The following is a 22,790-nucleotide window of genomic DNA, read 5'->3' on the forward strand; positions in this document are numbered from 1 at the left end:
AGAGAACGAGTAAGAAGCAAGCGAGATGGCCAACATCAAAGAGGGTTCCGAAGCCTCACTCGCGAGCTTTCCTTTATCTCCGGTCTTTTATATCGTATTTCATCATAGCATAGAAAATAAAATTTTAACATTTCGCATTTTATCGGTCCAAAAATAATTGTAATGGATTAATAAGATTTTTGCGATTAAAATGACATCAAACACGATATAAATCGCATAATTTTTAATTACATAAATTGATAAATAATTAATATTTTTATTATTGGTTAACTGCGCTGGCGCCTTAAGTCGCGCATGATATGTGCAGTGACTTAACGAGGCCTTCCTAGCACGGCGAGTTTGTTTTTTTGCTACTATTTTGTTCTTTCTCTACGATAACGTGAGCCCGTATGGATGTGTATTTTGTGCTTCCGATATTTGCTGAGTTATCTCGAGGAATTCCATACTTTCTACATATTTTCATTTATCAAATATCTGCAGTGAGTACCTAACACCATGTAACAATTAATTTGATCTTTTTTTTTATTTAATGATGATTAGAAATTATTCGAGAGAAAGAGACCGCGGTTTCTTATTTTCAATTTTCTATATATTTTATTAATCTCATATGTTATTTCTTGTCGCAATATAATGTCGATAAATAATACAGAGTCTATCTAACAGACACATTTTATATTAAAATAAAAATATTTTTCAATAATTCAAAGAATAACAATTCAATGCAAAAACATTATTTATCTATCTGCTTTATGAATGTTACAAGAAATTCTACTTTTTTGAACCGTCACAGTGTTGATCTCCTTTAAACAATTAGCATTTAAACTAGGTTTTATGCTATTTCTATATAAAAGTTCTATTAAAAATTTACAAGTATATATAGCTTCATTATGTCATAAAATTGTTTGTTTTCTTGAATTTTTTTGTTTATTTACAAATTTTTTTTTCTTCTTCAGCAATTACATTCCTACATAATTTTATCATATGGCAGATATTCATAATTATATAAACATTTGTATTTGTACATGGATGTTTAAATCATGTTTTCATTTGTTTTGGAATAAATATACACCCTAGTTTTTTAAAATCATTAAAATTTGTTAGAGTACATCACAAGTAATAGATCTAATTTTAATACCACTGTTATATAATTTTTCGATTGCAAGTAATAGCAATTGTTTTTAAGTTTCGGCAGATGCCTTTAAAGTTTGTGCAAATTCCTTCATTTTATTTGAATAATGTTGATAATATTTTGAAATATTGTTATTGTAAAGTTCATTTATAAATATTTCCAAATCAAAATCTAAAAACTTTTTCAATAAAATATCTTCTGAGCTATCTGTGTATGTACCTTTTTCTTTCAGATGTTTTAATAACTCAGAAATCTTTTTTATTTATAATTATATATATATATATATATTCACAAATTAAAAATTTCCTGACAATATGTATGATTTTAAATTAAAATATATATATTTATGTAAAATATTAATTATTAATTGCATTTTGCGGTTGCATTTGTGAATCTTTCTGATATTGGCTATTATATATTTAATATATTAAATAAATGAAATTAAAATATATTAATATTTAAGTACTATATTAATTATTACAATTATTAATTGCATTTAATTGCAGAAATGGAAGATAATAAATCATCGGTTAAAAATAATATACTTAAAATAGATAATAAAAGTAATATTTTACAAACAATGTGTAATAGTGAAAACAGTGGAAATGAACAGAATTCAAATCAATCGACAATAAATATGGCGGATGTAGAGAACAAACCATCTGCGAGAAATGCATCACCGGCTGAGTACGTGTAAATATTATATTTAATATTTCCTATAATGTAAATTTCTTATATATATAGAGTGTAAGTAAAAAAACATACATGGCAGATTTTCTGGCCAATTTGGAGACGATTTTTCCTCAATGAAAATGTCAAAAGAGCTCATTATTTTTTACCAATTTTTTGTCATTACATAATTTAGTAACTAAGTCTTAATTAGAATTTTATTAAAGTAAACTCTACCTGAAATTAGCTGAAGAATATAATTCTGTTAATCTTTTAACTGCACAAAGTTTAGTTTGCAAGAAACCCATTTTTTCAATTGTTTTTATAACTACAAAATTATTGATGTCTCAACATTTTTGTTGAGGAAAAATCGTCTCTAAATTGGCCAGAGAATCCGCCATTATATGCTATATACGTTTTTTTTAGTTACATCTTGTGTATATATATATGTATATATATATATATATATATATATATATATATATACAAATAATAAAAATATTATTTATAGATTGCAAAAGAGGAAAAAAAAGGTTCCAAAGCGGATTAATAATATGTGATGCAAAGTTGGCAGAGCAAACCTGAATGGTTGGGATTGCTGGGAATGCGAAAAAGTAATATATATATATTAATATTATACCATTAATATATTAATATTACAATAAAATATATGCAAAAAAAAATTATTTTCTTGATAAAAAAGTATTAATTGTTATATATAATTTTTAGTATTACAAGGCTCTATCGCTATCGGAAGAAGAATTAAAAAAGCGAAGAAATCAATGTTCAAGGCATCGGCATAAGTACGAGACCGCGTACACTAGAAGGTACCCATATATATTTAATGTTTCTCCTTATTTCATATATATACATATAATACATTGATTTCATAAAATACAATAATCTTTTTTTTCTTAATTGGTTTTTGGGATCCAGATTTTTCTGAGATGTCTCCATCTCTATAAAACATTGTAAAGCAAAAGGAATATTATTTAAAAAATGCGGATTACAATTATATATATATATACAGAAATTAATAAATAAATATCCTTATTAGAAAATAAAAATCCTATAAATATATACAAAAATTAATAAAATTAATAAAATATATAAAGAAATTAATAAATAAATGTCCTTATTAGAAAATAAAAGTCCTTATTAAAAGTTATTTCATTATTTCAGCATATCATTCAAGTTTCTCCGAATGTATTAATTAAATTACACTGAAGTAGTAATATACACAATTATAAATATTATGTTATAATGCTTGTCTGGGTTTTTAAATAATTTGCTGCAATTAAATTAATTGCTTAATATCTGATACACTCTGTGCTATGTGGGTATATATATATAACTTTTTAAAAAATATGTATTTTATATGAAATTAGGGGCGAAGCCCCGTCCCCATAAGAAAATATAACAAAACTTGAAAGCGTAGAAACTACTAAGGCTGACAGTACTGTGTGGAAGTTTCAATGTAAAATTTTAATTCAACTTATGTTCGAACTCTTACGCTATATTTATAATTTTTTATTCATAATCTTACAAAATAAATACTGAATGCATCGATGCACGTATATGCATTGCAAAGTACATGTTTAGATGGGAATGCATAGGGCTTCGCCCCGTCCCCATAAAAAAATATAACAAAAAAGGAAAGCAATGATATTAAGTGTGCGTTGCTTCAAGACAAAGACTTAAACCATAAAACATGTCTTAAGATTGTAAGTCAGCCATTCTGCTAAGGCCCTTACTTATCATGTTTTTGTATTAAGAGATAATAAATATATATTACAGAGTTAATGTATTTTAGTTTTAAACAATTTATACTGTTGTACATAATAATTTTTTTTTTAGGTAATATGTAAAAATGATTTATCTTTTATTTACGTATTTACTGGAATGCCAGGCTGTGTTCATGATATGCGTGTATTTTTTTATTCTGGAGTGCAACAATATTGTACTCCACAGCATTTTCCTAACGATAGTCATTTATTAGGCGATGCAGCATGTAATATTCAAAAAAATATCATAGTACCATTCCATGATAATGGTTATTTGACTAGAGAACAAAAAAGATTTAATCATCGTTTGTCATCTGCTCGAATGATTGTAGAAAGAGCAATAGGATTATTAAAAGGACGATGGAGATATTTATTAGATAAATTGCCTATGACAAGAACAAATTTAATTCCTTATTATATAATTGTTGCATATTGCATAATATATGTTTATTACACAAGGATCATGTTGAAATTCCTATTGTTGTTCCGGAAATTGCATGTAGTGGAACCGTTAGACATTACTAATGACTTAAAGGAAGAAGGTAATATTAAAAGAAACAGATTGATGAAAATAATTGCTCGTGATGATTTTGAAAGGATAAATTAAGATTTGTAGATACAAAATGTCGTGTAGATACAAAATATTATATTATACTATAAACTATTATATAATTATAAACATAGAATTATAAAAATAATATACATTTGTATTGTTAACGCATATATTTGTACTTTCTCGTATACAGTTAAACATAAATAATATAATAAAGATATACAAAAGAACCGTCTTATTAAAATTTATCTTTATAGTAATCATGAAAGAAAACTTTAGCTTAAAATGAATAAATGAAATAAATACAATACTTTTGTGTGTCATATATAAAATATAATTTACTATATCTACTATATAGAAAACATAACTGAAAAAAATAAATAATCTCTAATATCTTGAAAACATAACTGAAAAAAAAATCTCTAATGTACAGAAAATATAACAAAAGACAAATAATCTTTACTGTAGTATTTTGTACATCACAGTAGCGCACTTAAATCTAAATATAATATCTTACTAAACTAAAAAAATAACAGTATATTAATAAAAAACACTTTCTGAGAAAACAATAAAAAAATTATTTAATTAATGTTTAAAATCATAGTATGAGTAAACTTCTTTGCACGTTACATTTCCTTACGTACATACATTACTGTTGTTTCTGGTTTTCAAATGCTTCTTTGATTTCTTTTAATATTTGTAACTTTATTGTTCTATAATTGGCAGTTTCTACTCTTTTTAGTCTTTTTTCTTCTAGTGAAACTCTCAAATAATTCGCTCTTTCTTCGGCTAATGAAATCTTTCTTCGTTCTAAATACAAAACTAGTTATAGAAAAACATACATTTTAATAAAAAAAATGTTTTTTGCAGTACTTACTGGCTGGTAATTCATTTTCATCATTGTTATCAATTAATGGTGAATGCTCAGGTTCTTTAATATTTGATCCTGCTACTGATAATGGTTTTACCCAATGTTTCTTTTGAAAAATATCATGTAACATCTAAAAATTTGTTTAAATATATTTTACTAAAAACATAAAAATAGAGTGACAATTTTATAATTAGATATAACTATTATTGTGTCAATATATTACATCTAAATAAATCCAGTCTTTTCTGTCGTTGCCATTTTGAGCATTATGATCCATAATTTTACGATATCGTCTTTTCAATGCATCCATTTTATTATTACACTGATTGCCTGTAAAGCTATATTTCTTTTCATTCATGCATTTAGAAATTGCTGTCCACATTTTCTTATAAGAACCTTTTCCCAACATATATGATTTTTCTTTATATAAAGATATTAGAAGAAGTGTAGCTTTATGTCCCCATTTTTCTTTACTTATTTCTAAAATAAAAAAATAAATATTATATATTGCTTATTTGCACACTATTATTACTTTCCACGCTATTATTACCTGTATCATCTGAACTGTTTTCAACGTCAGAAGTATTATCACAAAATATATTTTCATTAGTATTATTAGAAATGTTTTCAATGTCAAAAGTATCATCATGAAGTATATTTTCATTAGAGTTATTAGAAACTGCAGTACTTGTTTTGTTAATGAACTTATTGTTATGATTTATCATATTTTTTTGTGAAGAAGAACTATTATGTACAGCTTCCAAATTATGTAATGATTTTGCTTTTTCTAATAGTGTAGCAACAAATATCATGTCTAACAAATAATAATTGTGATATAAATTATACACAAAATAGTATATAATCGTCATAATAACTTTCACTTTTTGTAAAATTAAAAGTTATATTAATAATTGTTATAATAATAATAATAATAATAATAATAAATATATTAAAGTTAATCAATATTAATTAATTGACATTGTTATTGTCACACACCGCGCATGTGACATTGATATTTTTTCTGAATAAATATATATGTATATTTTTACATCCTACCTATGACAGTTATTTATTGATCCCATTCCTTTGTGATCATAATTAAGTTGAATCTGTATATATATTTATTTATTAATTATCTATCTATTTATTACTCTTAATTGTATATATGTATTAACTTGCAGCTATTTATTCTCAATCTCTTTCCTACTGTACGTACATATATATTCATAATTTATTTATTTTCGCATTTGTATATATTTAATTATATTTATTTACTTATTTTTATTTATTTCTGTACTATATATACCCATCTATCTATATTTATTTATTTATTTCACTTTAAATTGTACATACATATTAATCTACACATAGCTTTATACATAATATATATTATAATAATAAATATATTAAAGTTTACCTTTATGAGCACGATTATAATTATCTTCTCTTACTTCTATTTTGTATTCTATATTGCTTAATTCATCTATTAATGTTAACTTCAACAATTGTTGATGATTATTGTTGTATGACAAATGAAGCATTACTAATAGATTTTTTCATTTTGTATTTGAATAACAATGACAATAAATATAATGTAATGACAATTAAGAGAAAGCTCTGTAAATATATTTATATTGTGCTAAAACATAAAAAACAATAATTTATAAATTAACTCATATTAGGAAAAATTATTTATGTTATATGCAACAGTTCTTTTCCTTTAATAAAAAATATTATATTTATTGATATTGTTCATCTATTTCCTCTTACTTACCTTCACTCTTAACTTTACTGGCTTTTACTGACAGTAGAATCGAAACGCAGCACCAGTAATTTTCACTGCTGCCAACTGCACTCGTTTTACTGGCAGTAACTGAACTTGTTTTCGAACACGTCCTAATGATACAACGCAGCTTGCGTTTGTCGCGAGTGTCGATTTTGACCGCTGCGTGGTGCAAGGCGGCCGGGGCGATCCCGCGTTCGCGGGACGAGCTGAATGCTATAAGGAGCAAGGCAAGGCGGAGCAGCGCATCGCTTCTCGGCTCTCTGAGCTAAGATCAAAGTGTAGTATCTGTTCTTATCAGCTTAATATCTGATACAATCCCCATAGGGGATTCAGAATATTAAACTGATTTTTGGAACCGGGCGGGTGACCGGAGCTTGCTCCGACTCTGCCGCGGGTCGACCTGACATTGCAGTACCGTCAGGAGCGGCCTAATAAGCCAATTCAAACATAATAATTAGTTAGTTAACATCTTTAATTACAGGCTTATTAGGCCCTGACCCGTGGCCGCGCGCCCGGTTTCACTAATTAGCGTGTTCTGAATCCCCGGGCGATCGCGTCTTTTTTCGCGTAAAGTCTTGGCTCGGGGGGCTTAGCCGGGTTTTTTTAATTAATTGATAAGTTTTTATTTTTTAAGCCGGGAGTGTGAGTGCGTCGCGAGTGTGTCCGGCCGAGAGGCGATCGCGCAATTTATTTATTAAAAAACAGCGGGATTGCCCTTTGCGAGCGAGTGTGCGTCGTCTGCGTTTGACGGGCGTCCTGTTAAGGTAATTGCGCGGTGTTGTGACAGCTCAGTGGCACGTGGGTGCAGTGCGCGTCTATTAATTAATAATTTTAATTAAATAAAGTCATTTGTGCAATTAGCGGGCCTGTCATCCGGCCCGCCGTGCGCTGCCTCCACGTGTCACAGCGTTGACATTGTTATTGTCACACACCGCGCATGTGACATTGACGTTTTTACTGAATAAATATATGTATATCCTTATGTGTTACCTGTGACAGTCATTTATTAATCCTATTTCCTTACTCTATAATTAAAAATTAATCTGTATATATATATATATCTATTTATTAATTATTTATTTATTTATTATTACTCTCAATTGTATATATATTAACTTGCAGCTATCTTTTCTCGTTCTTTTTCTTACTATATGTACATATATTTCCATTATTACTTATTTTCTCAATTGTATGTACATAATTATATTTATTTATTTATTTATATTTATCTCTGAATTGTATATACTCATTCAATTATAATCATTTATTTATTTCACTCCAAATTGTACATATATATATTAATTCACATAAATCTAGTCATCGCTCTAGTCTTCGCTGCAACTTAGTCATATATACATACTCTCCAATTGACATATTCACTATTACAATTATATTTTTTTTTTTTTTTATTCTTTTTATTCTTTTATATCTATACCTATTTATTAATACTATATATACAGTTATTCATATATTTCTACTTATTCTATTTATTTATTTGAACTACGGCTGTCATAGATATTCAAGCACTACAAATTCTCATCGATAGACTCAACACTGTGTATATATCAAAGTATTTTTCTATCTATTCAAGTTAATTCCGATGCTGGTGGTATATACATTAATTTACATCTATTTATTACTATTTTTACTCCTATGCTAAGCGTATGTACATATAATACTATTTAATTTTTATAATTCACTAAACATTTAACTATTTCTACTTACATCTATTCAACGCTAAGCGGTACATACATACTGATTCACACATTCACTCAGATATTGTATAAATTATTCGCACATACATATAATATACACTCACTTGCTGCGATACATTAATTGTATATACACACTCTTGCATTTAGTCAGTTACATCTATTCACAACTATCTGCATACAATTTATACACGCTCAATCTATTATTTCTATAATTTTACACACACTTAGTTACTCATTCATACATATTTTTACATTTAAATACTTTATCTACAATATATGCACAGCTATACACACATTCACACGAGTCTTAAACTATATCGCTTGTATACATATATTTCTTCCTACACACTTTAACCTATAAAACACAATGTCACAGGACGCCCGCGTCGTCGTCATCGAGTATCCAGTGCCCGCCCGGGTGCATTGCCCGCGCTGCTGGATGACCGCTGACGGCGTCGCGAAGTCGCGCGGCGAATTTAGCGACCCGCCGCATCTAATTAAGCACCAGAAAAAATACCATGCAGGGGACACCGTGACGTACAAATGCTCCATGTGCGAGTACATGGGGCAAGGGAGATATCCCCTCAAATCAGTTAAATTGCATTTTGAAAAAAGTCACGGTGTCCCCGCTGCGGCGGGTCGCAACGCGGATGACGCACACACTGGTAGTACTGCCGGCGGGCCATCTTCTTCGGGTGCGCGTCCAAGGGCGATGGGCGCTGCCCCGCCGTCGACGTCTGCCGCTGGAGCACCGTCGCGAAGCCAAGCGTCATCCTCGCGGCAACCCAGGCTCTCGTTCTCCACATCGGCGCCGACACCACCTGCACAGACAACAGCGGGAATTACAACGCGGGCAACACCACCAGCCACATCGGCGCCAACGAGGAGATCTCCCTCCTACGCGGCCGTCACTGCAGCGGGGCCGACGACAAACCCACCATCGTCGTCGGCCGCCGCAAACACCACGCGCACACCAACATTGACGGGAAGGACGGCCGCCATTACGTGCACCGCGAGCGCCGCGCCACGCGCGGCCGTCGTCGGCGCGATTAAGGCGCATCCGCAACCTCAAGGCGGATCCACAGCACAGCGCGGCGCAGCCAATAGGAAGCGTCCGTCTCCCGCGTCCAGAGAGGCGCGAATTCCGACTCCCACGTCATCGGGGGGAGGGCCGGCGACCACCAGGAGGCCCTCCGTGACCCCGCCGACCACCACCAACACGGCGGGGACGTCCAGGAGTCGGAGATCGCAGAGCGTGCCTCTCGAGAAGAGCGGCGCTACCAGACCGACACGCGTGCCCCCCAGGAGGTCACCAGGAGCCGCCGCCGACTTTTCACCATCCTTCGGCGGCGGGGGGGGCACACGAAGGAGGACACCCGAGAAAACACCGCCAACCACCATCCAGGCAGGACCCACCACAAGGAGCAGGACTCGGGCGTCCAGCGTGTCGGTCGAGAAGACCGCGCGGGAGACGAGGTCCCTGGCCAGGTCATCGGCCAGGGCGGCACCGCGGGCGCCACCGGGTAGGACGACGTCTACCAGGAGAAACCCGGAGGCGCGGCCGGTGACGACCACCTCCGCCGGCACCGCGGTGCGGAATCTAAGCGCCGCGCTATCGACGTCGCGGAGCATTGGGAGGGCACAGGGGCCGGCGAGGACGTCGCCCCTGCAGCGCGGGACCCCGCCCTCCCAGAGGAGCCCCGCCGCATCGCCGACCATCTGCGTGTGCGGCGCGGTGTCTCCTCAACCTCCACAGACATCGGAGATGCCCGCGACGTCGATGCCCGCCACGTTGTCGACCAACACGGTGACAACCACTACATGCGGGTCCCCCGTGATGTCCACGGGGTATACCGCGGGGAGAAGGAGCACGCCGCTCCGTCCCTCCCCCCTCCCGACCATCCTGGAGGTGTCACCGTGTGAGGTCGACGTGCGGATGCGCCGGGACATGAGGACGCCGGACGAGGTGCACCGAGGAGCATCCCCAAGGACATCGGGGGAGGAGGGAGACCCAGAGGGATGGAGGACGAGCCTGGGAAGAAGAGCGGGGCGTCGGCGGAGCGACGACTCCGTACAAAGTGTCAGCCCGGCGGCGGCGGGGCCGCGGCAGTCGCCCGTCTCGCCCATGACGCCGGCGAACATAAGTGAAAGTGACGCTTTGAACTTGATTCGACCGTGCTCGGTGGTGCTGGAGCGGACCAGTGTTCGGTCCGTTGCGAGCGTTCCAGCGGGGCTCGCCGCGATCGTCGCATCCCGGAGGATCAACGCGGGAGGAGCACCGGGTCATCGGCGTATTGAAGACGGAGCGGCGGGACATCCGAGTGGGTCCGCGAGCGTCCGCGGTGTCATGGGCCGTCGGCGGGGAGCAACCGTAGCCGGCGGCGCGGGAGCGAGTGAGATGACACCGCCGAGTCGAGCCCTAAGCGGGGGCGGGGAGCGCCGCCGAGGTCCGCGGCGCGCTCCCGGCCCGACGGGTCGGCGGCCCGCCGACCTACCGACCCCTGCTGCTGCCGCGAGGCAGTACAGGCGGGCACGACTGGTCGTGCGGGACGTGCTGATGCGGCGGGCCGGAGACGTTGCCTCGCTCGCTGACCTCGAGGAATACGCGGCCTCGGTCGCTGACTTCCTCGGGGGAGGTGCGGCGGGTGTGGCCAACGGCGATGCTCCCGGCGCCCGTGACCGTCCGGTTCGGTCGCGTGAGGCGCGGGGGCGGCGGGGCGAGGGGGCCGCCCCAGCGAGAGACGGCGCCAGAAATCGAAGGGGGCCGGCACCGGCCGGTCCCTCGCAGTCGGGAGAAGGACGCGGAGACTGGGTGCGCGAAGCGACTCGTCTACAGGCGCTGTACCGGGTGAACCGACGTCGTGCGGTCCGAGAGGTGCTGCAGGGGCCCGCAGAATTCTGCCAAGTGCCGAAGGAGCGGGTTCAGGCGTACTTCGAGGACCTATATCGCGGAGGGGATCCTATGGGCAGTGTCGACGACGAAGTCGTGGAGCGCGCTGACCCCTTGGCCGTTGAGGAGGCCGCGCGCCTGCTCGATCCGTTCGCGGAGCGAATAGTTGACCGTCGGCTCCGGCGTATGAATAACTCTGCGCCGGGTCCCGACGGTATCGGCTATAAGGACCTCCGCGAATCGGATCCGGGCGCGCGACTCCTCACCGCTCTATTTAACATCTGTCAGCGGCTCGAGGCAGTTCCCGCGTCCTGGAAGACCTCCAACACAGTGTTGGTGTATAAAAAAGGCAACCGGGAAATGTTAGAGAACTGGCGTCCTCTCGCGCTGGGTGATACGGTCCCCAAACTTTACGCCGCGCTCGTCGCTGATCGTCTGACCGACTGGGCGGTCAGTAACAACAAGCTTAGCCGGGCGCAGAAGGGATTCCTAAGGGACGAGGGGTGCTACGAGCATAACTTCGTCCTGCAGGAAATCCTGACTGATGCCCGGCGGACTCGGCGGCAGGCGGTCGTCGCATGGCTGGATCTTTCCAACGCGTTTGGCTCGATCCCGCATGCGACGATCCGCCGCGCGCTCATTCGCTCCGGCGTGCCGGGGGGCCTCGTCAATATATGGAACTCCATGTATGACGGGTGCTCCACGCGGGTGCGAGCTGCCGAGGGCTACACCGCGCCTGTCCCGATTCGCTCGGGCGTGCGACAGGGGTGTCCGCTTAGCCCGGTAGTATTTGACCTCGCTATCGACTCGGTACTGCGCGCAGTCACCGATGTCGATGCGGGGTTCGATCTACTGGGCTATCGCTTTAACACCTTCGCGTACGCGGACGACATAGCCCTTGTCGCTGAAACGCCCGAGGGAATGCGGCGGCTTCTCGCCGTCGCGGAGCTCGAAGCATCGTCGGTGGGGTTGCGGTTCAACCCTGCGAAATGCGCCACCCTGCACATCGGTGCAGGAGTGGTCGGCAGGGTCCTACCGACGACCTTCGAGATCCAGGGGCAGCCCGTTCGTCACCTGGCAGACGGCGAGCCTTACTTTCATCTCGGAGTCCCGACCGGCTTCTCGGTCGACCAGACTCCATATGTCACCATCGGAGGCCTCCTGGAGGATCTTCGGGCGGTTGACCGCGCTCTCCTCGCCCCGTGGCAGAAAATAGAGACCTTGGCCACCAACATCCTGCCGCGCGTCGACTTTCTGCTACGGGGAGCCGCAGTGGAGAAACGCCCCCTCAAAACCGTAGATTTAGAGATCCGGCGGGCTGCCAAGGACTGGCTCAACCTCCCGCAGAGGGCCAGCGCGGAGGTGGTCTACCTCCCTCCCAAACGGGGGGGTTGTGGGCTACTTCCGATGTCTGACCTCGCGGACGTCCTGTCCGTCGCGCACGCCTTCCGTATGCTTACGGCTGGCGACGAGACGGTCAGGGGGCTCGCGTGGGCGTCTCTGCGGGGAGTTGTGGCCAGGCGTATTGGGGGCCCGCCATCGGGCGAGGATTTAGCTGCCTTCCTCTCAGGCTCGCTCGAGGGGAGGCTTCGCGACGGAGGGGAGCGCTCCCTGTGGTCGAGGGCGCGGAACGCCGCCCGGAGGCAGTCCGAAAGGTTGTCTCTTCGGTGGCGATGGAGCGGGCCGACCGAGGAGTTGGTCGTGGAGTGCAGGGGTACGCCCATAGGGGACACGGTAAAAGTCCCACCTGGTGCTCGTGCCCAGGTGGTGACCCGTCTGTGCTCAGCGGTGGCGGCATTTTACGCGTCAACGCTCTTGGCCAAACCGGACCAGGGGAAGGTGTTCGAGGTGTCGTCGCGGGCTGGGGTGAGCAATCACTTCGTCCGCGGTGGCAGCTTCACCCGCTTCGCCGACTGGCGCTTTATACACCGCGCGCGCCTGGACGTCCTCCCCCTAAACGGCGCTCGTCGCTGGGGGGAGGCGGACCGAAGATGTCGGCGATGCGGGTTGGCGGCCGAGACCCTTCCCCACGTTATCAACCACTGTGGGGTCCATTCTGCCGCCATTCAGCTGAGGCACGACGCCGTGCTGCATAGGCTCCGAAAGGCTTGCCGTATGCCCGGTGAAAAACGGGTAAACCAGCGGGTCGAGGGGGTCGACGGGGAACTTGGGGAGCTACGACCTGATCTCGTGATCAGGCACGAGCCCTCCAAGTGTGTCGTCATTTGCGACGTCACGATGCCTTTCGAAAACCGCTGGAGGTCGTTTGAGGAGGCCAGGGCGAGGAAAATTGCCAAGTACTCGCCCTTGGCGGAGGCGCTCCAGCGCGAAGGGTACCGTGTCGTCGTGACGGCCTTCGTCGTCGGCTCCCTCGGCTCGTGGGATCCGGCCAACGAGGCGGTGCTGCGGGCCTTGCATATTGGCAGTGCGTATGCCTCTATGCTGCGCCGCCTCGTTGTCTCGGATACCATTCGCTGGTCGCGGGACGTATACGTGGAACATGTGTCCGGCGTGCGCCAGTACGCCGCTCCTTCCCGTCCCTCCGGTGATGGGGTGCTCGCGACACCCCCCCGAGCGGTTCGCCGGCGTTGGCCCGCCGGCAGGAATGGCAATAGTGCCTAATTTAGATTAGTTATTTATTTATTTATTTATTTATTATATATTTATTTTTATTTTTTTTTATGTCTTATTACGATGTGTATTCCGAGGGTGAATGTCGCGTAAATTATTGCGTATTTGTCCTGCCCACAAATATTTTTTATTTTTATTTTTTTTTTATTTTTATCTGCTTGCTATTGCATGCTGTGTGGGCCTATATGTTCCGAGAGTGAATGTCGCGTATAATAATATTGTATTTTAAGCGAGTGTGAATGAGTCGTAATTGACTAATTTCTTTTTTTTTTAAATAATTTTTTTAAACCGCGTGCGCGCTCCCGGGCCATTTTATCTCTTGACTTGCGACTGTGATAGGCCCGGGAGCGAAATGCTGTGATTTATATTATACGAATTGCCCCGGCCTGCGAACCGGGGCAATATTAATATAATATGTATATATACTCGCGCTCTGGGGGAGGCGGGCCCTCCCCCATCGCAGAATCATAGTGTTGCCCACTGGCGGGGGGGGTTATTGTCCCCCGCCCATATATTATTTAAGTTTGCGCGCGGCTAGAGCCGCTTTGATATTGTACTTATCTACCCCGGGGGGGTTCGCCCTCCCGGGGAACATTAATTGAAAATAAAGTGGTTTTATCTGTTCTTATCAGCTTAATATCTGATACAATCCCCATAGGGGATTCAGAATATTAAACTGATTTTTGGAACCGGGCGGGTGACCGGAGCTTGCTCCGACTCTGCCGCGGGTCGACCTGACATTGCAGTACCGTCAGGAGCGGCCTAATAAGCCAATTCAAACATAATAATTAGTTAGTTAACATCTTTAATTACAGGCTTATTAGGCCCTGACCCGTGGCCGCGCGCCCGGTTTCACTAATTAGCGTGTTCTGAATCCCCGGGCGATCGCGTCTTTTTTCGCGTAAAGTCTTGGCTCGGGGGGCTTAGCCGGGTTTTTTTAATTAATTGATAAGTTTTTATTTTTTAAGCCGGGAGTGTGAGTGCGTCGCGAGTGTGTCCGGCCGAGAGGCGATCGCGCAATTTATTTATTAAAAAACAGCGGGATTGCCCTTTGCGAGCGAGTGTGCGTCGTCTGCGTTTGACGGGCGTCCTGTTAAGGTAATTGCGCGGTGTTGTGACAGCTCAGTGGCACGTGGGTGCAGTGCGCGTCTATTAATTAATAATTTTAATTAAATAAAGTCATTTGTGCAATTAGCGGGCCTGTCATCCGGCCCGCCGTGCGCTGCCTCCACGTGTCACAGCGTTGACATTGTTATTGTCACACACCGCGCATGTGACATTGACGTTTTTACTGAATAAATATATGTATATCCTTATGTGTTACCTGTGACAGTCATTTATTAATCCTATTTCCTTACTCTATAATTAAAAATTAATCTGTATATATATATATATCTATTTATTAATTATTTATTTATTTATTATTACTCTCAATTGTATATATATTAACTTGCAGCTATCTTTTCTCGTTCTTTTTCTTACTATATGTACATATATTTCCATTATTACTTATTTTCTCAATTGTATGTACATAATTATATTTATTTATTTATTTATATTTATCTCTGAATTGTATATACTCATTCAATTATAATCATTTATTTATTTCACTCCAAATTGTACATATATATATTAATTCACATAAATCTAGTCATCGCTCTAGTCTTCGCTGCAACTTAGTCATATATACATACTCTCCAATTGACATATTCACTATTACAATTATATTTTTTTTTTTTTATTCTTTTTATTCTTTTATATCTATACCTATTTATTAATACTATATATACAGTTATTCATATATTTCTACTTATTCTATTTATTTATTTGAACTACGGCTGTCATAGATATTCAAGCACTACAAATTCTCATCGATAGACTCAACACTGTGTATATATCAAAGTATTTTTCTATCTATTCAAGTTAATTCCGATGCTGGTGGTATATACATTAATTTACATCTATTTATTACTATTTTTACTCCTATGCTAAGCGTATGTACATATAATACTATTTAATTTTTATAATTCACTAAACATTTAACTATTTCTACTTACATCTATTCAACGCTAAGCGGTACATACATACTGATTCACACATTCACTCAGATATTGTATAAATTATTCGCACATACATATAATATACACTCACTTGCTGCGATACATTAATTGTATATACACACTCTTGCATTTAGTCAGTTACATCTATTCACAACTATCTGCATACAATTTATACACGCTCAATCTATTATTTCTATAATTTTACACACACTTAGTTACTCATTCATACATATTTTTACATTTAAATACTTTATCTACAATATATGCACAGCTATACACACATTCACATGAGTCTTAAACTATATCGCTTGTATACATATATTTCTTCCTACACACTTTAACCTATAAAACACAATGTCACAGGACGCCCGCGTCGTCGTCATCGAGTATCCAGTGCCCGCCCGGGTGCATTGCCCGCGCTGCTGGATGACCGCTGACGGCGTCGCGAAGTCGCGCGGCGAATTTAGCGACCCGCCGCATCTAATTAAGCACCAGAAAAAATACCATGCAGGGGACACCGTGACGTACAAATGCTCCATGTGCGAGTACATGGGGCAAGGGAGATATCCCCTCAAATCAGTTAAATTGCATTTTGAAAAAAGTCACGGTGTCCCCGCTGCGGCGGGTCGCAACGCGGATGACGCACACACTGGTAGTACTGCCGGCGGGCCATCTTCTTCGGGTGCGCGTCCAAGGGCGATGGGCGCTGCCCCGCCGTCGACGTCTGCCGCTGGAGCACCGTCGCGAAGCCAAGCGTCATCCTCGCGGCAACCCAGGCTCTCGTTCTCCACATCGGCGCCGACACCACCTGCACAGACAACAGCGGGAATTACAACGCGGGCAACACCACCAGCCACATCGGCGCCAACGAGGAGATCTCCCTCCTACGCGGCCGTCACTGCAGCGGGGCCGACGACAAACCCACCATCGTCGTCGGCCGCCGCAAACACCACGCGCACACCAACATTGACGGGAAGGACGGCCGCCATTACGTGCACCGCGAGCGCCGCGCCACGCGCGGCCGTCGTCGGCGCGATTAAGGCGCATCCGCAACCTCAAGGCGGATCCACAGCACAGCGCGGCGCAGCCAATAGGAAGCGTCCGTCTCCCGCGTCCAGAGAGGCGCGAATTCCGACTCCCACGTCATCGGGGGGAGGGCCGGCGACCACCAGGAGGCCCTCCGTGACCCCGCCGACCACCACCAACACGGCGGGGACGTCCAGGAGTCGGAGATCGCAGAGCGTGCCTCTCGAGAAGAGCGGCGCTACCAGACCGACACGCGTGCCCCCCAGGAGGTCACCAGGAGCCGCCGCCGACTTTTCACCATCCTTCGGCGGCGGGGGGGGCACACGAAGGAGGACACCCGAGAAAACACCGCCAACCACCATCCAGGCAGGACCCACCACAAGGAGCAGGACTCGGGCGTCCAGCGTGTCGGTCGAGAAGACCGCGCGGGAGACGAGGTCCCTGGCCAGGTCATCGGCCAGGGCGGCACCGCGGGCGCCACCGGGTAGGACGACGTCTACCAGGAGAAACCCGGAGGCGCGGCCGGTGACGACCACCTCCGCCGGCACCGCGGTGCGGAATCTAAGCGCCGCGCTATCGACGTCGCGGAGCATTGGGAGGGCACAGGGGCCGGCGAGGACGTCGCCCCTGCAGCGCGGGACCCCGCCCTCCCAGAGGAGCCCCGCCGCATCGCCGACCATCTGCGTGTGCGGCGCGGTGTCTCCTCAACCTCCACAGACATCGGAGATGCCCGCGACGTCGATGCCCGCCACGTTGTCGACCAACACGGTGACAACCACTACATGCGGGTCCCCCGTGATGTCCACGGGGTATACCGCGGGGAGAAGGAGCACGCCGCTCCGTCCCTCCCCCCTCCCGACCATCCTGGAGGTGTCACCGTGTGAGGTCGACGTGCGGATGCGCCGGGACATGAGGACGCCGGACGAGGTGCACCGAGGAGCATCCCCAAGGACATCGGGGGAGGAGGGAGACCCAGAGGGATGGAGGACGAGCCTGGGAAGAAGAGCGGGGCGTCGGCGGAGCGACGACTCCGTACAAAGTGTCAGCCCGGCGGCGGCGGGGCCGCGGCAGTCGCCCGTCTCGCCCATGACGCCGGCGAACATAAGTGAAAGTGACGCTTTGAACTTGATTCGACCGTGCTCGGTGGTGCTGGAGCGGACCAGTGTTCGGTCCGTTGCGAGCGTTCCAGCGGGGCTCGCCGCGATCGTCGCATCCCGGAGGATCAACGCGGGAGGAGCACCGGGTCATCGGCGTATTGAAGACGGAGCGGCGGGACATCCGAGTGGGTCCGCGAGCGTCCGCGGTGTCATGGGCCGTCGGCGGGGAGCAACCGTAGCCGGCGGCGCGGGAGCGAGTGAGATGACACCGCCGAGTCGAGCCCTAAGCGGGGGCGGGGAGCGCCGCCGAGGTCCGCGGCGCGCTCCCGGCCCGACGGGTCGGCGGCCCGCCGACCTACCGACCCCTGCTGCTGCCGCGAGGCAGTACAGGCGGGCACGACTGGTCGTGCGGGACGTGCTGATGCGGCGGGCCGGAGACGTTGCCTCGCTCGCTGACCTCGAGGAATACGCGGCCTCGGTCGCTGACTTCCTCGGGGGAGGTGCGGCGGGTGTGGCCAACGGCGATGCTCCCGGCGCCCGTGACCGTCCGGTTCGGTCGCGTGAGGCGCGGGGGCGGCGGGGCGAGGGGGCCGCCCCAGCGAGAGACGGCGCCAGAAATCGAAGGGGGCCGGCACCGGCCGGTCCCTCGCAGTCGGGAGAAGGACGCGGAGACTGGGTGCGCGAAGCGACTCGTCTACAGGCGCTGTACCGGGTGAACCGACGTCGTGCGGTCCGAGAGGTGCTGCAGGGGCCCGCAGAATTCTGCCAAGTGCCGAAGGAGCGGGTTCAGGCGTACTTCGAGGACCTATATCGCGGAGGGGATCCTATGGGCAGTGTCGACGACGAAGTCGTGGAGCGCGCTGACCCCTTGGCCGTTGAGGAGGCCGCGCGCCTGCTCGATCCGTTCGCGGAGCGAATAGTTGACCGTCGGCTCCGGCGTATGAATAACTCTGCGCCGGGTCCCGACGGTATCGGCTATAAGGACCTCCGCGAATCGGATCCGGGCGCGCGACTCCTCACCGCTCTATTTAACATCTGTCAGCGGCTCGAGGCAGTTCCCGCGTCCTGGAAGACCTCCAACACAGTGTTGGTGTATAAAAAAGGCAACCGGGAAATGTTAGAGAACTGGCGTCCTCTCGCGCTGGGTGATACGGTCCCCAAACTTTACGCCGCGCTCGTCGCTGATCGTCTGACCGACTGGGCGGTCAGTAACAACAAGCTTAGCCGGGCGCAGAAGGGATTCCTAAGGGACGAGGGGTGCTACGAGCATAACTTCGTCCTGCAGGAAATCCTGACTGATGCCCGGCGGACTCGGCGGCAGGCGGTCGTCGCATGGCTGGATCTTTCCAACGCGTTTGGCTCGATCCCGCATGCGACGATCCGCCGCGCGCTCATTCGCTCCGGCGTGCCGGGGGGCCTCGTCAATATATGGAACTCCATGTATGACGGGTGCTCCACGCGGGTGCGAGCTGCCGAGGGCTACACCGCGCCTGTCCCGATTCGCTCGGGCGTGCGACAGGGGTGTCCGCTTAGCCCGGTAGTATTTGACCTCGCTATCGACTCGGTACTGCGCGCAGTCACCGATGTCGATGCGGGGTTCGATCTACTGGGCTATCGCTTTAACACCTTCGCGTACGCGGACGACATAGCCCTTGTCGCTGAAACGCCCGAGGGAATGCGGCGGCTTCTCGCCGTCGCGGAGCTCGAAGCATCGTCGGTGGGGTTGCGGTTCAACCCTGCGAAATGCGCCACCCTGCACATCGGTGCAGGAGTGGTCGGCAGGGTCCTACCGACGACCTTCGAGATCCAGGGGCAGCCCGTTCGTCACCTGGCAGACGGCGAGCCTTACTTTCATCTCGGAGTCCCGACCGGCTTCTCGGTCGACCAGACTCCATATGTCACCATCGGAGGCCTCCTGGAGGATCTTCGGGCGGTTGACCGCGCTCTCCTCGCCCCGTGGCAGAAAATAGAGACCTTGGCCACCAACATCCTGCCGCGCGTCGACTTTCTGCTACGGGGAGCCGCAGTGGAGAAACGCCCCCTCAAAACCGTAGATTTAGAGATCCGGCGGGCTGCCAAGGACTGGCTCAACCTCCCGCAGAGGGCCAGCGCGGAGGTGGTCTACCTCCCTCCCAAACGGGGGGGTTGTGGGCTACTTCCGATGTCTGACCTCGCGGACGTCCTGTCCGTCGCGCACGCCTTCCGTATGCTTACGGCTGGCGACGAGACGGTCAGGGGGCTCGCGTGGGCGTCTCTGCGGGGAGTTGTGGCCAGGCGTATTGGGGGCCCGCCATCGGGCGAGGATTTAGCTGCCTTCCTCTCAGGCTCGCTCGAGGGGAGGCTTCGCGACGGAGGGGAGCGCTCCCTGTGGTCGAGGGCGCGGAACGCCGCCCGGAGGCAGTCCGAAAGGTTGTCTCTTCGGTGGCGATGGAGCGGGCCGACCGAGGAGTTGGTCGTGGAGTGCAGGGGTACGCCCATAGGGGACACGGTAAAAGTCCCACCTGGTGCTCGTGCCCAGGTGGTGACCCGTCTGCGCTCAGCGGTGGCGGCATTTTACGCGTCAACGCTCTTGGCCAAACCGGACCAGGGGAAGGTGTTCGAGGTGTCGTCGCGGGCTGGGGTGAGCAATCACTTCGTCCGCGGTGGCAGCTTCACCCGCTTCGCCGACTGGCGCTTTATACACCGCGCGCGCCTGGACGTCCTCCCCCTAAACGGCGCTCGTCGCTGGGGGGAGGCGGACCGAAGATGTCGGCGATGCGGGTTGGCGGCCGAGACCCTTCCCCACGTTATCAACCACTGTGGGGTCCATTCTGCCGCCATTCAGCTGAGGCACGACGCCGTGCTGCATAGGCTCCGAAAGGCTTGCCGTATGCCCGGTGAAAAACGGGTAAACCAGCGGGTCGAGGGGGTCGACGGGGAACTTGGGGAGCTACGACCTGATCTCGTGATCAGGCACGAGCCCTCCAAGTGTGTCGTCATTTGCGACGTCACGATGCCTTTCGAAAACCGCTGGAGGTCGTTTGAGGAGGCCAGGGCGAGGAAAATTGCCAAGTACTCGCCCTTGGCGGAGGCGCTCCAGCGCGAAGGGTACCGTGTCGTCGTGACGGCCTTCGTCGTCGGCTCCCTCGGCTCGTGGGATCCGGCCAACGAGGCGGTGCTGCGGGCCTTGCATATTGGCAGTGCGTATGCCTCTATGCTGCGCCGCCTCGTTGTCTCGGATACCATTCGCTGGTCGCGGGACGTATACGTGGAACATGTGTCCGGCGTGCGCCAGTACGCCGCTCCTTCCCGTCCCTCCGGTGATGGGGTGCTCGCGACACCCCCCCGAGCGGTTCGCCGGCGTTGGCCCGCCGGCAGGAATGGCAATAGTGCCTAATTTAGATTAGTTATTTATTTATTTATTTATTTATTATATATTTATTTTTATTTTTTTTTATGTCTTATTACGATGTGTATTCCGAGGGTGAATGTCGCGTAAATTATTGCGTATTTGTCCTGCCCACAAATATTTTTTATTTTTATTTTTTTTTTATTTTTATCTGCTTGCTATTGCATGCTGTGTGGGCCTATATGTTCCGAGAGTGAATGTCGCGTATAATAATATTGTATTTTAAGCGAGTGTGAATGAGTCGTAATTGACTAATTTCTTTTTTTTTTAAATAATTTTTTTAAACCGCGTGCGCGCTCCCGGGCCATTTTATCTCTTGACTTGCGACTGTGATAGGCCCGGGAGCGAAATGCTGTGATTTATATTATACGAATTGCCCCGGCCTGCGAACCGGGGCAATATTAATATAATATGTATATATACTCGCGCTCTGGGGGAGGCGGGCCCTCCCCCATCGCAGAATCATAGTGTTGCCCACTGGCGGGGGGGGTTATTGTCCCCCGCCCATATATTATTTAAGTTTGCGCGCGGCTAGAGCCGCTTTGATATTGTACTTATCTACCCCGGGGGGGTTCGCCCTCCCGGGGAACATTAATTGAAAATAAAGTGGTTTTATCTGTTCTTATCAGCTTAATATCTGATACAATCCCCATAGGGGATTCAGAATATTAAACTGATTTTTGGAACCGGGCGGGTGACCGGAGCTTGCTCCGACTCTGCCGCGGGTCGACCTGACATTGCAGTACCGTCAGGAGCGGCCTAATAAGCCAATTAAAACATAAGTTTATTATATTTAACATCTTTAATTACAGGCTTATTAGGCCCTGACCCGTGGCCGCGCGCCCGGTTTCACTAATTAGCGGTTGTCTGAATCCCCGGGTGATCGCGCGCTTTTCGCGGAAAGACTTAGCTCGGGGGGCGTAGCCGGAGTAATTTTTATTAATTGATAAGTTTTTTTTTTAACCCGGGAGTGTGAGTGCGTCGCGAGTGTGTCCGGCCGAGAGGCGATCGCGTAATTTATTTATTTATTAAAAAAAAAAAAAAACAGCGGGATTGCCCCTTTTTCTGCGAGCGAGTGTGCGTCAACCGCGGTTGACAGGCGTCCTGTAAAGGTAATTGCGCGGTGTTGTGACAGCTCAGTGGCGCGTGGGTGCAGTGCGCGTCTATTAATTAATAGTATTAATTAAATTA

General features: G+C 46.4%; 1 protein-coding gene, 1 non-coding gene and 2 pseudogenes across 3 annotated transcripts; 3 read left to right on the forward strand and 1 right to left on the reverse strand.

Moving 5' to 3' along the window:
• Positions 1-4,758: 4,758 nt before the first annotated feature.
• Positions 4,759-7,035, reverse strand: LOC140671476 (uncharacterized). Of its 2 annotated transcripts, XM_072902800.1 has the most exons (6): positions 6,781-7,035; positions 6,424-6,645; positions 5,557-5,820; positions 5,230-5,486; positions 5,013-5,136; positions 4,759-4,945 (listed from the first exon to the last, which is right to left on the reverse strand). In XM_072902800.1, exons 2-6 carry the CDS (start codon positions 6,545-6,547, stop codon positions 4,785-4,787), a joined length of 930 nt encoding a protein of 309 aa, XP_072758901.1. In that variant the 5' UTR covers positions 6,548-6,645; positions 6,781-7,035; the 3' UTR covers positions 4,759-4,784. The 2 variants fall into 2 exon arrangements, with proteins under 2 accessions (XP_072758901.1, XP_072758899.1); XM_072902798.1 differs by lacking the exon at positions 5,557-5,820.
• A 1-nt stretch (position 7,036) lies between these two features.
• LOC140671496 (U2 spliceosomal RNA) lies at positions 7,037-7,229 on the forward strand. The gene has a single exon (XR_012047750.1). It is a non-coding gene; the product is annotated as a U2 spliceosomal RNA (small nuclear RNA).
• A 7,392-nt stretch (positions 7,230-14,621) lies between these two features.
• On the forward strand, positions 14,622-14,799 carry LOC140671497 (U2 spliceosomal RNA; annotated as a pseudogene).
• Positions 14,800-22,189: 7,390 nt separating this feature from the next.
• On the forward strand, positions 22,190-22,367 carry LOC140671498 (U2 spliceosomal RNA; annotated as a pseudogene).
• Positions 22,368-22,790: the final 423 nt, after the last annotated feature.

Source organism: Anoplolepis gracilipes, chromosome 11, assembly GCF_047496725.1.
Source record: "Anoplolepis gracilipes chromosome 11, ASM4749672v1, whole genome shotgun sequence".
Classification (NCBI taxonomy): domain Eukaryota; kingdom Metazoa; phylum Arthropoda; class Insecta; order Hymenoptera; family Formicidae; genus Anoplolepis; species Anoplolepis gracilipes.